This window comes from Trichoplax adhaerens, genomic scaffold (assembly GCF_000150275.1).
Source record: "Trichoplax adhaerens TRIADscaffold_4 genomic scaffold, whole genome shotgun sequence".
In the NCBI taxonomy this organism is placed as follows: domain Eukaryota; kingdom Metazoa; phylum Placozoa; class Uniplacotomia; order Trichoplacea; family Trichoplacidae; genus Trichoplax; species Trichoplax adhaerens.
Window position 1 is genome coordinate 889,633 of NW_002060946.1, and position 15,388 is coordinate 905,020.

The window sequence follows — 15,388 nt, forward strand, 5'->3', positions numbered from 1 at the left end:
GATTTTACCATCTAATTATACTATCCTATTTGAGTTCCATGTCGTCGTAAAAATGCTGTTATGCCATTTTGCCTATTGGTAATTTACGTTTCTACCATATCCATGGACATGAGTCATTTATATAACCTTGTCTCAGTGTATGGTTGAACCATGGTTTAACCAGGGACTACTAAAAGAAAGAAGGGGCTACATTAACTTTAAGTTGAAGCTAATTACTTGATCAAATACAAAGTGTACCGTACTGGATTGCGCTATGTTTTCAGCCAAAATATCATACCATAATGACGTCTGTACTGTCTCTGTCTGCCTACGTGTAATCTTTAGTCATCGCTGCGCGTAAAACAATAACTCTCATTTTACTGGATTGTGCCATAAACTACTAGAAACAAGTACAGTAGTTCAAGACTGCGGTAGTCTAAAAATATTGTATCAGAGACATAATTGTTGACTGAAGAAAACTCAGGTATTTTCCTACAATTACTGCAAAATTTCAAAAAGTCTAGGTATTTGATTGGGATTTCACTTGGATGAGATGATTGTTAGATTCTGTACAGTATACTGTGCTATGATGTCAACGGTTGGTCAGGCATTACTAAAAGAGATCTTCGCTTAATAGTCTATAGTACACCACTTCTCATATTACCCATAACCCATACTACACTAAAAAGGCAGTTAACATAAGCAATTTTATACAACACAGAATCAGGCAAGATCGCTTAATTTTTTAAATTGAATAAAAATTCTTGTCTACTATCCCCTAAGAAAAGTTTGATTTAATTTTGAAGCCGAAAAGTCGACAATACCTTGAAACCCCTCCAGTACCGTACAGTACCATACTGAATATTTCTTCTGCATACAGTACAGTACTGTACACTGTAGCGGAACTGGTACCAACTACAGTACAGTACAGTACAGGACTGTGCTCAGTGTACTGTAGGGTATGGGGTATTTTGGGGGGAACATTAGCCCTGCCAATTTCATTCAACTCTGCTGCCTTGACAGTAATAACCATCAAATACTCTATACTGTCGTTTATTTTTTAGGCTACTCATCAAGAAAAATTAGACTAACAGCATAAGGTCGCTGACTCAGTGGCCAAGTAATAAATGGAAAAAAAACATTTTGAACATTTTATCGTAATCCCTGGTAACATGATATTGTATTGCAAACAGATCTTTTGTAATCTGATCAGGGATATTACCAAATGTTACTAACCGTAAATAAATTTATCAAATATTTATTAAATTAAAGCATATTTTGGTCGATGCTCCTCAGCACAGTACAGTTGAATATAGACAGTTGTATATACAGTAAGCAACAAACAAAAATCGAAATTGATTAATTAATAGTCAATGCATTCAACTGAATTATTGATAGTTTTAAGGCTTAAAGTCTAGTATCCACACTTGACTTTATCTATATTATACATATTGTAGAATATATTCGTACATGGACAGTAATACTGAAGCAGATTTTCAATTTAGATATTCTCGTACAGTATATGCTGTATGGAAACGTATACATTCGTATAGGTTATACCATGGTATATATATACCATGAAATTGAGAAAAATCTTAACAGTTAGTATAACTTATACGCGCTTTGCTAAGAGTAAGGTGGTGCTAAAAGGTTCAATGCCTACAGTCAGGTATCGTTACATTTTTTACAAAATTTGTGTGCTGTTTAACAGTAAGCTATGCGTATTTCAGTTATGCCCATAGAGGTTATATGGATAAGAAAGATTAAAGTAGAACCGTAGAGATGATCAAGTTAAAAGGACCAAAATAGGCTTAAGTCTACATCATTGCCTTCCAATATCTCTACAGTAGAGTAATGCACCTAACGATGGTATTCTTATTTGAAATACTAAAAAACAAGCTGTGATTTGTTTATCCTAATTCATACTTGAATTATGATTCATTGAAAAGTTTTCCTTATTTATACGCGTAGATTGAAATTAGCTGCAATACCATTAAGCGTAATGTATAGTGGGTATGAATCAACACCACTATAAATACAGTGACGGAATATGATTATACACTTATGTACGCGGACGTATAGTTTTATTAAACTTGCAATACACCTGCTGTATGCTAGCTCTGTCAAGATGTGTGTATCATTAGCTGCTAAAGGTTAACTTGGATTTGTTAAGTACTGCAGTTGCTAGATAAGTAAGATAGCCATATAAAAACTAGGATTAAGTAAATGAAATTTGTTGTTTTTATTGCAGTCCGTTCTATGGTGAAGAATTTGAATTTGATATACCGAGAGATTTTGGAGTGTTATCCTTCCAAATACATGAGACTGATTTGTTTGGTTTTCGTAAAGATCAAGCAATTGGCAAGGTAAGGTGTAGTCAGATACTAGTTTATCGTTAGTCAGCTTTTTTAGTAAAAGTCTAGATATATAGGACTGTCCTTTTGGATGGAAAAATCTCAAAGTAAGATCGGTATAGTATACTGTATAACAAAGCTTTCGATGCCGTTAGTACGCTTGCACATTTATGATTTTATTTATTTTACTACAATGCAACGGTAACAAATTGAGGACCTTAAAATGATGTCATAGCCTTTTGCATAGCGATCTCTTTAATAGATGCAGTATTTGCCTAACTTGATGGAAATGGGTTATTGGATCAAGTAAATAGTTATTGTTTTCGTAATGATAATTTGTTAATATGATGAGAAACAGAAACAATTACCAAGTCATATTAATGATTAAATGTTGAATAGAAGTTGAATTTGTTCAACTAGGCAAATTTTGTTATTCTAAACACATAAACTTATTTATAATCGAGCAATTGCGTTTAATTATTTATTTAAAGAGAAGCAGATTGTAAAACTTTCGCTATCCATACTGTAATAAAAGAGAGTTATACTGTAAGAGGGATATCGCAATCTGATATTCAGCCATTTATGCTATTTTTTCTCGTTACCTCATGAATTACCTCATATAGTATGGCCAGCTTGTTTAGATAGTACTGTAAATCAGTACCGTACGAAGATCAATTGATCTCTTATAGTAATACTCTAGAATTTCTAAATCTTTATTTTACATTATCGATGTTTTTTGGCTCTGCCATACAGATATCATTAACATTGCCAAATAAAATGGCAACCTTCTTGTTGTTTTTGAATTGTTATACTGTACGTAGACTATAGCTTTACACAAACAATTTAAATTTTGTAATTTAAAGGTCAATTTATTCAAGCTCTACGAGCTAAAACCAGCTACATAATACCTATATTTCAAAACTAACTTCAATTTTTAACATATAAGAAATTAATAAGTTTTTTTATAAAAAGAAAATATACAAACTTATGTTAATTTGATCTTTCTGTAAAAAAATGTATGCTATTAAAACAGCAAGTAATTGCAAGACACGTCGATTAACCAAATAACGGGTTGCAATCTTTATTTTCGATGCGTAGTCTAAATTTATTTCGTTAGGTCGTCCTTTATCTGAAACTGTCTTAAAATATAACACAATTTTTTATTTGTAAAGTTATGATTATATTAAATACTATGCGTTATCTTTATTGCTGTCTAATGTGATTTTGCAACAGTCTAAAAGTCGGTGATGGTCATTCTAGACAACGTTTTAATAGTAATAACATTCTTATTTTATACTTGCATAGGTAATTATAAGACGATCTGAATTGCATACTTACAATGGGCTTGATAAATGGCACCCTATTTTGCCAGTTGATACTGAACCTGAAGCTCAGGTTAGCATAGCCTGTCGATAAAAGGGAAATATTAGCTAATGGTATTATAGGATATTGTTAGGCATTACATGGATTCTGAAAGATACGGATGTGATTTTTTAGTACATTTTATTTTTTTTGATTTTTTTTAAATCGATGTAATCACGCTTAATACCGTTATTTTCTTTTAAATTTTATTATAGTATTCAATGCTAGATGTTAATAAATAATATGTTACGCATGGTCAGAAAATTATTATAACGACTCAAATGGCTATTTGCTTTTTTTCACCTTAATAATCAAAGTGTATTGTAAATCTTTATAAAATATTTTTAGTACAAATATTCTACCAACTTAGCGTCAAGTTGGATGTATTTATTACACCTTTCGATTTCTAACATTAGTTATTAATTTCTGGGTCACATAATATACTCTTAGTTGAGAATAAAAGATTCATTCACCTATCTTCTAAATTGCTTAAATAGGGTAAAATTCGGGTACGATTAAAGTTACAAGATGCATATGTGAATAAGACATGTTATTATAAATTACATGTTAAGTAAGTGTTAAATTTTAAATTTTTTGTATATCATCAATTTAATTTTTTTAATGATCAGAAGTAATTTTGTTACTAATCAGCGGTATATATGTATTTCACAGAGTCATAGAGGCAACAGATTTGCATGCATGTCAAAGTAGTGGTACATCGGATACCTTCGCTTCTGTGAAATTAATGAACTATACGACAAAGTAGGTCGAGATGTTATGGCATTGATTTAAGAGAAGTTATAGGATATTTAATTTAATACCATAGCTTTGACAATGTTATTCTTTTCAATGGTTATCGTCAGATAAAGGCATTTATACCACCTTTTATTTTAAGGAATAGACCAGAAGTAAAGCGTACAAAAGTTAGGAAAAAGACTCTTAATCCGACATTTGACGAAGAATTTAATTTCAGTGTAAATATATTTTACATTCTATTATCGATACATTTTAAAATTTTTGATGTATATTAGCGATAGACATATATAGCAAAAATGTTGTAAATATTTATTATTGAAATGTATTCTTTTATCCGTAGTTATGGGATAATGATTTGTCAAATTACTGCGTCAAGTAAGAGTATATTTGTAGTTGTGGTCTTGGTGACTTGCAAATAAAATAGAAATATTGTTCCTGTATATAATGATATCTACTTTAATCTGGTTTTAAGTTTGTACTTGTTTCTACTGTGTGCTTTTAGTATCGAGCTTTGTAATGCAAATATGATAGGGGATACATTTATGGGCAAGGTAATAAATATCATTTAGCAAACTAACTATTTTTGAAATAGTTTTTGATCAATTCTTACTGTTGACTAATCTAGTATTTAAAAATTTTATTACTATTGTTATTTTTGCTATCATTGATAACAGCACGGATGATAATTTCTTCCAAGACTTTTATAGAATGTTGAAAATATGATTAAAGAATGCTATTTTAAATTAACGAAATCTAGGTTACAATACCACTTCAATCTTTGGATCTGTCGAGTAGTCACGAGGCAAGGTACGTTTCGCACTTATAACTAAAAAATTTTAATTTTTATTTAATAGTCAGTTAATTTTTCAAAATAGCTATATGCTCAGTGAAAGGGAAGGCCGACACAGTGGAAATAAAGCTGATCTAGGATCGCTTCGTCTAAAAATTAATTATGTGGAAGATTGGGTTTTTCCCTCGCGATCGTATGACCAGTTAAGAAAATTAATTGTAAATTCTATTGACTGCAATGTAAGTATAATAAACTTTTTCGTCATCACATTGGCGGACTAATATTAATGATTACGATTCTTACTCTCAATTTATTTCTTAAAATCAGCCGATCAACTCAAGTCCTGCCGCTGTTCTAGGTAGAATTGTTAAAGATAAGATAGACGCTGCAAAATCGTTAGTGAAGATTTTTCTCCATTACGATAAGGTAAATGGACAAGATAGTAGTTATGTGGATAATTTTAAATTTTCTCATTACAGGAATACTTTTTATTTCGTTGTAGGTTGTAGATTTTTTAAGGTGTGTAGCCGAAAATGAAATCCGCCATACAAGGTAAATGACCCTACACTACAATGTATATATATACATACGATGTTGATATAGAAATTGAAGTACATCAATCACTATTCTTTTTATTTTAAACATTCTATAGTGACCCTAATACTCTGTTTCGCGGAAATTCACTTGCTTCAAAAGCGATAGATGAATTTATGAAAATTTATGGCCAACATTACTTACATTATACCCTAAATGGCATCATAGATGAGGTCAATATCTAAATAGTGTATTGTACAGTACATGTGTAGTTTGCTAACGTGCAATATATGTATATTACAAGGACCAGTAGTAGTTAAATTGTATTAAAATAAATTTTTTTATATTTATTATCGTTACCGAAAATGCATACCAATGTAGATAATTGAAGACAAGAAACCATGTGAAATTGATCCCTCTAAACTGAAAGATAGCGAATCTTTGGATGCTAACCTTGTAATCTTATCTTCAATTCTAGCTTGTGATTCCCTAATAAATATTCTATACGAAGAAAGTGGCATACTACTTATACTCATACGATTATTTTTATACGTGATTGCTTTAGGGGAATTTACAAGGTTATGTCGAAAGATGTTTTGTAGCTATTACTTGTTCAGCAATTCATTGTCCACCTCTTATGTGTGAACTATTTCGATATATCAAAGAAGCAGCAGTTAGACGTTTTCCAGGTTATATCATAAATTATCGCGTTTCACTATTGATGACTATGTATTAACTTTTCTAAATTATTATCTTTAACTAATTTTAGATATTGAGGACATTTGCTTTACCTCAGTTAGCGGTTTTATTTTCCTACGTTTTTTTGCTCCGGCGTTGTTAAATCCTCGCTTGTTTCAGATGAGAGCGGATCATGGGGTATACATAAATACTAACTTTCTGAGATTATAGAGTCTATGCAATTCTGATAACTAAGTTCCATTTGTGTGAACTTGGTAAAGATATTAACTTCAATCGCCTTTCTAATGTTTATAAATATTGCAGGAACCGCTAACCTGCAGAACATTAACGTTAATTTCTAAAAGTATTCAAAATCTAGGGAATCTTGGATGTGTTCAATCTGTAAGCTGTCCTTTACTTATATTTATCAGAGTTTTGCCAATTTTAAAGATACAAAATTTTTTGTAAAATATGGATTACTTTTAATTCTTATCAAAGATGAAAGAAACTTACATGGAAACTCTCAATAGCATGTTCTTAAATGATACTCACATAGCAGCTGTGAAGAATGTAAGCACTTTGTCTAAAAAAGATTTCAGTAATGATCGTATGAGTGATATATTACTCGTGGATTAGTTTTTAGATTTTATTTCATCTCCGCATGAATACAACGAAAATTCTGGGATGCCTTTAGTACTCAAAGAAGGGTAATGAAAACATTTATTGAGTTTGAACGTATTTCTGTGATAAATTAGAATTGATAGAATTTATCAACTTGCGATAACTTTAGAATTATGATTAAACGTGCTCAAGGAAGACGGAAAAAATTTGGTGTAAAGCCTTTCCGGAAAAGGTGTGTACCCTAGAGACTCTCTATGCCAGTGGCTTATTTTAAATTTTTTATATAAAAATTAATATTTTGCGTTATTTTATATTTTTAAGATATTTCCTGCTTACAACTGAAGAATTAAGTTATGCGAAGGAGAAAGGTCGATAACTATAATTCTAACATCATGATCATGCGAAGACGTTTCCAAAATGTTCTATTTTTCTATTTTAACTTAAATCTTATGGATTCTGTAAAGGCTCTGAAATCCTATGTCAAATTCCAAAGGAAGACATTCTTGCTGTAGAAAGAGTTGATTATGAAGCATTTAAAATGAAACTGGTACTATAATCTGTAAAATTAAGAATATAGTATTTAGCTTGGTGTCAGTAATTAAATAAAAACTAAACATTCACTTTTTAGATGTTCCAAATAGTACAACCGAATAGACCACTATATGTTTTAGCTAATAATAGTGTAGAAGAACGAGATTGGTGAGTGTTTAGATTCTATGGTGGAATTAGGGACGTAAACTTTTCCTATTTTACTTTTGCTGTTACTTTTTACCCAATTGAAACATTGATTTATGTGTAGGATTTATGTACTAAAGAAAATCTGTCAAAAGAACCCTAATAGATTGGAAGCTTATCACCCGGGTGCATTTGATGAAAAGAAAAACGCTTGGATATGGTACGGCTATAATTTTATTTAAGACGAAAATTTGTGTAATTGGATATTACTAATATATATATATATCGTAACAGTTGTGGAAAACCACAGGAAGTTATCGCTGGATGTACGCATGTTACAAGTATATCTGAGTGAGCTCTCTAATGTTCTATTAGCGTTTGTAATCCTAATTTTTTGAAAATACAGTAGTACTGATATACCACGTATGATTTCATAGGGCTGACTCGCCTGATACCACTATGCATATAAAAGTTGATGTTGATCGGGAGCTAGAGAAGGTGTACACATTATTTGTAAATAAATTGGAAGATTTACAAAATCTACGGGGTAAACAATAATAGTATTATAAGATCTTTAATCAGTGTGATTATGGAATTTATTTGACAGCAAGAGCTAGCCTGTCATTTTATATCAATTGAATTGTTTACACGAATTTATAGAAGAAGCAGCGTCTAGCTTGCAGAAAGTATCCGATTTTCAACTTTATTCGAGGAATGAATTGCAAATTGAATTAACCTCCTTAAATGATATTATCGAGTTTTGTCATCGCCATTTATCTGAGCATGAAGACAATCGAAAATTTAACAGATCAGGAAATATATCATTCAGGTTAATATTTTATTCGATTCTTGTATGGATAGACACATTTTTAATTTAAACTTGGTGTACTAAGCAAATGTAGATCATTAATTACACTCAACTGTCTATATGCTAGATCGGGGACTACGCAAGTTTCTGATACTTTTGGTATTGGTGATTTAAAGGTGCGCTAGAAAATAGAACTGAATGGATAGTTTTATTTATTATGAAGCGCGTCAAACTAAGAATTACAAATCAACGTTTAATTTTGGTGTATCAGTAGCAGAGTATAGATCTAGGTTGATTTAATGTGGTTGCTTATTGATTTAATGATCAATATGATATTAATTAGTTAATTGTTATGCAATATAGCGCATTGTATAACAATAAATCATTTGCTGTAACTATTAACGTCTTAATGCCCTTTTAAAATTGCTGGTAAGGAGCAAACATTTCTACCGTTACTAGCGCTACTTTTATGATATTGAAATTCTTGTATTAATGTAACATCCATGTTACTACTTTATTGAAATTGTAAATATATGCAACTATGTTTTAACGCATCAGAGCAATGATTCTATTTCATTAAGCAATTTAACATTATCAAACAGAATTTAATGCAGATCATGTTATAATACAACAATAGATTAAAGATTGGTACATTACAGGGTCTCATAAATTAAAATTAGATTTTCATCTATATCAATATCAAGATATTGCTTTCTGACCTTGTGCAAGGACCAAACTTGTAGACTGTGCATAAATTGTTGATATCATAATATAAAATGTGAATCGACTATCCAATGTATAAGACATTGCAAAGAATTATTAAAATTTCTTTTTATGATATTTATCTTCCAACATTTCAACATTTTGCACATTATTTATAAACAAGATAAATGTACTAACTTAGTATTAGATCTAATGGAAAAGAGACTTAATAATATAGAACTATAGAAATATCACAAAAAGGCATTAGTAGCGCTTCGAGAAAAACGACTATCAAGCTTTTTAGCTTTATTAATAACTGAGCGACGCTGTGTCGCATTTAAGGCACTATGATTTAAGTCTTTTTCTCTATCGAAGGGTCTCCTTTCCTTTTTCGTATCCTCTGGTTCTTCGTCCTAGTAATAATTAGAATAAATTAAGATAGTTGCAGCACTTTAAGTAATATATCAAGATATGAAATATTACTAACCCGTTTTCTTTTAACGTGAAGATCTATAAGCGACTCTTTACGGTGATGTTTCTATGAATTTAAGTTAAGCAGGTAAATCCCATTCGTTAGAATTATCTGTCCTTTATTTACTAATCTTGTGCTCTGTTAGGTTGGTAAATGTAATTAGAGAGATTAATATTAGAACTTATATATGTATAGTTACATTGTAATCATCGATCTTCCTCAATACTAGTGAATCATTATCGGATAATTTCACATCGGGTTGTATCGGGCTGCGTTTTCTTTCTCGTTTTTCCTTTTTTAAGTATTATGAGAATGATCAAATAGCTATCATAATATTTAATAAAAACTATAAAATTATTATGATCTTAGCGACTTTGAAATACAATTTCATATTAGTAGAGTTGGTTATTACTACGGCTATACCTTATTCATCTTTTTAGCTTTATCACTTGGAGTTTCTGTCCAAGAAGTAGGGTCATATTTGCCTACTGACTCGTTCCTACGGAATTGTCGCGGTCCTAATCCTAACATTATTAGACAAACCCAGAAAATAGAGTGAGGCATATCAACTTTGCTAGTACCTTCTAAAATGATTTTACCAACTTAATTTAGCCTGATCAGCTTACCAAACTGATTTCCTATACTGGCAGGCAAGTCCGTCATCCACGATTCACGCCCGCTCTTTGCCTGTCATTACCGATTTACATAAAATTAGAGTATTTGTTGTATCTATAATTATATAATGTGTTGATATTGTATTAATCATATTACATCTAATATTAACAATGGAACGTATTATCTTTAACAATACGATAGATGTGTAATAATTTATAACTGCAATAGAGCGATAATAGTAGAATTTTTTTAGATATTAGCCCAACTGGCTCACTACCGTAAGACGTTACGTTGTAAATAACTTTTACATTTTTTCGTAGAACCTTAAAATATTATAGAACAAATAACTAAGGTAGAATGAGTAGTATGTACATTATATTGCGGCAGTGTTCTATTTAAAATAAAATTACATCACCTCTTCCAAGTTAGATTGTTGTCTCGCTGCTAGAAACTGACGTTCTCTTTTCATGGCAATATCAGTGATATCTTTCTAACATTATATACATAAATAGTGCAATACATGTATCAACTTGCAGATTTGTGTATTGTACAAAATGATATAAGTATAAGTTAAACGGAGCTATCACTGATTACAAGCCCTAGTTTAAAAGTTCGTAAAAAGTACTGTATCACCTTGGTAATATAGAAGTATAATTGTTACTATGCGTATCATATATTCCAAGTAGCTTCTTTAACATAACTTTATCAAGATTATTCTTTGCTTTATACTGACTTACCCGTTTCTCATTTATCTTCTCCGGTAATGGGCCAACAAAGTCGTCATCAACAGTATCGTCATTGCTAACTATTTAGAACAATGATAGCAAAAATGATAAAGATATTACTTTACAGCATTTCTATATCAAAATTTTATCATTTATTAACTATAGTATAAATTTCAAAGATACTTAGTTACATTAGATGTAGTAACTATTAAAACATTTTAAAATATTATCCTATCTTCCATATCAATTACTGTTTATATGTATATTTAATACAATATGTCTGCATTAAGATATTGGCTAATTGGTTTACTATTCTAACAGAGTTAATAAAAACAATGCAGTTAATTATATGTTTCAGTCAGTTCACCTTGATGGAGAGTGATTTCGTCTTCCTGGTTAACATTACTTTGATATGGCATGATCGGTCCAATATATTTTGATTCTTTTGATGGACTATTGTTATCAGTATTTTGATCCTGAATACTTAGAGCAAAACCTGGAGGTAGTGCAGGTCCGTATTGCTGAGCCTCATTTGCTGTCTGTTCACTTTCAGGTGAATCATTTTGATTTGATGTAGAGGCTGCACTGTTGCTTGCATGTGAAGACGGTAATATTGGACCGTAAGTTGCAACCGCAGTTGTTTCTTGTTTGGTTGATTCTTTTAATGTTTGACCAGTATTAGAAGTTGGTGATGCCTCCGTGCAGCTAGGTGGTGGCAACGGTCCATACGTTTTGGATGTCATTGACGAGGACATAATCTCTAAATAGTGTTGTTACCCTAGACAGAAATAAATTTATCAATAAGATACTGCTGTTTGACTTTGAACAGGTAATTTAACTTGCTGATTAATCATGATACGTTTAATGTGTCAATGGTACATTATAAAATAGTGATATAGAGTTTCAGCCATCTGTATTCAAATTGCTACTTAAGATATACTGATGTTGTCGCATTTTTTAAGGCCATGTTGATTTTACATAAGCATAATCAGGTGCATCACCGATAATCCGGTGCATCACCGATAATCAGGTGCATCACCGATGAGGCTTTTCAACTTTTTCTGAGCAATCATACATTACAAGATGGTAACTTGTGCATTTAATACGTTCCACTGACACCTCTTCTGTCACTACCTGTCACTATACGCGTGTATTTATAGCAATATCGATATTAAGCAACACATTTGTCTATAATCAACCTCAATTAGCTTGATCGATGTCCGCAATCATTGCCGCCATGATTGTTTCCATTTCATCGATTGAGCAATAATTACATTTAAAAAGGATGGCAAGTTGAGTCTTTAGTAAACACTATCTTAAGATCTCTTGTTCGGACACTAAGTAGTACCAAGCACTGCCGAACTCTCACACTACGATACGCGAAGGTACAGTACTGTATTGTACGCCGGTACAGTATTGTACGAGGTACTGTACTGTACTGTACAGTGCGCAGTACTGTAAGATACAGTACTCTATACTGTAGTGAGAGTACCGTACTGTACGGTACTGTACTGTACCGAACACTTGTGCCTACTTGTACTGCGGCTGCGTCTGGAATTTGTTGACAATAAAACAACATTGTACTGTATACTTATACAGCAAAATCAATCCTATTTTAGGAAGTAGTCTTTGGGCCATGTACTGTACGATTCTCGGTTTAAAGGAGAGACGTAATCGATGGTTTGTAAGATCATGAACAGCTTTGCAGATATTTAAAACAGTTTTACACATAACGTTAATATCTGTGATTTTGAAAGGAAAGGAAACTGGAAATTTTGAAAATACGATATACAGCATCTGTTATTTTGCTAACATTTACTCGACCTGTTTACTACTGCGGTGTCATTAACGGCAATACAGTACATTGATCAGCTAGTTGTTGTGGTTAACCATCTTACATGCATTGTATGATCCAGTAAGTCTGTTGTAAGAAGATCGTAGAAATATGGATATAGGTAGTACATACAGTCAGCATTTCGCACTACAATTGCCTGAGATTTTAAGCATGATCTTGTCCAAGTTGGATGCAAAATCATTATGCAATGCATCCGCTGTTTGCAAAGAATGGAATCAATTAGCTACTAAAATTTTAATGGAACGCCGTTGTTGTGCTACTTATATCGTAGAATCTCCCGACGCTATCGGTGATCTCCACCATTTTTTTCACCAGTTACCTATTGTACCCGCTGCAATCAACGTTTTTTCCACCTTTGATAAATTAAGAGATACACGAGCATTAATCTCTTGCATCAAATCGAATGTGCCATCCAACTGTCAAATCCTCGGTTGCTCTGGCAATGGTATTGTCGGCAGCCATGAAATGGATCAAAAATCCGTTTCTTTAGAACTAGAGGAAGCTGGTAAAGCCTCGATTCTAATTATTCCTCGCATAACAGGTATCATGCTATTTACTCACCAATAGATATTATTCTGTAATCGCTTCTGATCATAAAACAATATTAATTGGTGCAGCGCTTGCTATAATAAGAATTAATTATTAACTGGGCTTGAAGTTCTTTATAACCTTAAATGATAAGAATTATTTATATTTACTAAAAACTCACTCCATTGTATTATCATTTATTTTGCTGATTTATATGTACTGTGGATCATAGACTATTCCCTAAAGTTATGCTCTATTCTACTAGGAGTTACAGTCAAAGCCTTTACCTTATATAAAAGTGATCTAAAACCGGAAGAAGAGGATACAGCTAAAGTATGGAAAGCTTCCATTGGAATGACTGATATAAAGGCTATCCTTTTACTAACCGATTTCGACATGCTTGAGAACGATGACTTTACAGCCTTGCAAGCTGCTTTCAAAGATGAAGAAAAATCTGCGATCGTTGGATGTCTATGCCAACCTAAAGGTGAGTTTTTTTCAGAATGTTGTTATTTCACTCGTGATAATATTACTTTTTACCTTTATATAATATAATATAAAATGAAGTTCGCCTGGATAAGCTCAGATTCAGAGATTATGTGAATACTTTTAATTATTTACCTATTTTACCGAATATAAGCTTACATCATAGCTGTATTCTAAAATTATATGTGGTATACTTACTGACTGGTCACGATACTATTTACTCCGGTATAGCACGATTGCATTGCAATTTTCAATTTATGCGAGATTGCCGAAAAGAGCCAGCCTTGGTTGCGATGGCGATAGGCGGTGAATACATGGAAGCATCCACTGTTCTCTTATATGAGAATGATAAAAGCGACTTAGCAAACTCTATTGCTAACGTAGAAAGGCCATCATCGATATCATATTCTCCGGATATTGTTTATATGTTTCCTTGTGTTGGTCGGGGTTATATGTATTACGGAGAGCAAAATGTCGAAAGTGGTCTGATCAGAAAAGCCTTTCCCTGTATTCATGTAATTGGTTGTTTCGGCTATGGTGAAATTTTTAATCTGAAATGTAAAGATGGCTACAGTTATTATCATAGCTACAGCACGGCTTTGTGCTTTTGCTGGCTTAAACATGACAATTATCATTCTAATTCTTCCTATTGATAAGAAACTTTAAATTACTAATCAATTTAATATGCTTTGGTGCGACTTGTAATATTTCATTATTGCATTATTGCTTATATCTTTGTTACTGTATTATTATTATTAATGAGGCCTTCTATCAATCTCTAAGATCTTAGCTCTAGCGTGACACCATATCGTTGCGGAATACAACCTGTCATAGTGACAAAAAATTATCTTCTGGATTGTAAATGAACTGTAAATAGCTTTATACCGGGATCATATTACTGCCGTGAATTTTATGGCAATCTTTGATTAAATGTACAATTATTGATTTTGATCGCTATCTACGTTTCTGCTTGATCGTGACACTGTTTAAAAAATACAAGTTCCAGTTAGAGACTATGAATTATTTCACGATGCAGTACAGTAACTGTCAGCTATTGCATATACTCACTGATACATGGTAATTAGTACATCACTTTAAGTTTCGATGGCAAAAATAAAGTTGAAAGATTGTTTCCTGTAGTATAATTAATGTGACCATCCTATTACGATTTGTATAGGTATACGTAGATATCGACAGATATAATTGTTCTGGTTATCTATTATCTCATTAGCCCATCTATAATGATATTTCAATAGGGATTGTATTTTTAAGTAAAGATGGATCTGTTGTATAACCTACCGTCTATGCGACGGAGACGACTTTAACTTCTATTGATTATACCTAAATGTTTGCTTATATAACAGGTGTCATTTTGAATATTTTTAAAATTGAATTATCATTCACGGCTAAAAACTTTATTTGAATCTATTGAAATTACATTACTACGA

General features: G+C 31.9%; 3 protein-coding genes across 3 annotated transcripts; 2 read left to right on the forward strand and 1 right to left on the reverse strand.

The window, feature by feature from the left end:
* Window positions 1-1,981: 1,981 nt before the first annotated feature.
* On the forward strand, window positions 1,982-8,971 carry TRIADDRAFT_63821 (uncharacterized protein; the record flags this gene model as incomplete). Its single annotated transcript, XM_002111298.1, has 27 exons — window positions 1,982-1,992; window positions 2,231-2,345; window positions 3,639-3,728; window positions 4,193-4,266; window positions 4,368-4,457; window positions 4,522-4,618; window positions 4,792-4,826; window positions 4,954-5,002; window positions 5,209-5,258; window positions 5,306-5,480; window positions 5,569-5,667; window positions 5,744-5,793; window positions 5,894-6,008; window positions 6,341-6,464; window positions 6,545-6,651; window positions 6,778-6,855; window positions 6,952-7,023; window positions 7,090-7,160; window positions 7,244-7,306; window positions 7,396-7,442; window positions 7,539-7,621; window positions 7,703-7,773; window positions 7,874-7,969; window positions 8,044-8,100; window positions 8,187-8,296; window positions 8,410-8,578; window positions 8,685-8,971. The coding sequence occupies 27 exons, from the start codon at window positions 1,982-1,984 to the stop codon at window positions 8,740-8,742; spliced, it is 2,256 nt and encodes a 751-aa protein (XP_002111334.1). The 3' UTR covers window positions 8,743-8,971.
* A 539-nt stretch (window positions 8,972-9,510) lies between these two features.
* On the reverse strand, window positions 9,511-11,826 carry TRIADDRAFT_55219 (uncharacterized protein; the record flags this gene model as incomplete). The annotated part of the gene is made up of 7 exons (XM_002111778.1): window positions 9,511-9,672; window positions 9,747-9,797; window positions 10,155-10,255; window positions 10,358-10,418; window positions 10,762-10,836; window positions 11,084-11,151; window positions 11,439-11,826. The coding sequence occupies 7 exons, from the start codon at window positions 11,824-11,826 to the stop codon at window positions 9,511-9,513; spliced, it is 906 nt and encodes a 301-aa protein (XP_002111814.1).
* Window positions 11,827-13,016: 1,190 nt separating this feature from the next.
* TRIADDRAFT_55220 (uncharacterized protein) lies at window positions 13,017-14,593 on the forward strand (the record flags this gene model as incomplete). Its single annotated transcript, XM_002111299.1, has 3 exons — window positions 13,017-13,467; window positions 13,720-13,941; window positions 14,022-14,593. 3 exons carry the CDS (start codon window positions 13,017-13,019, stop codon window positions 14,591-14,593), a joined length of 1,245 nt encoding a protein of 414 aa, XP_002111335.1.
* Window positions 14,594-15,388: the final 795 nt, after the last annotated feature.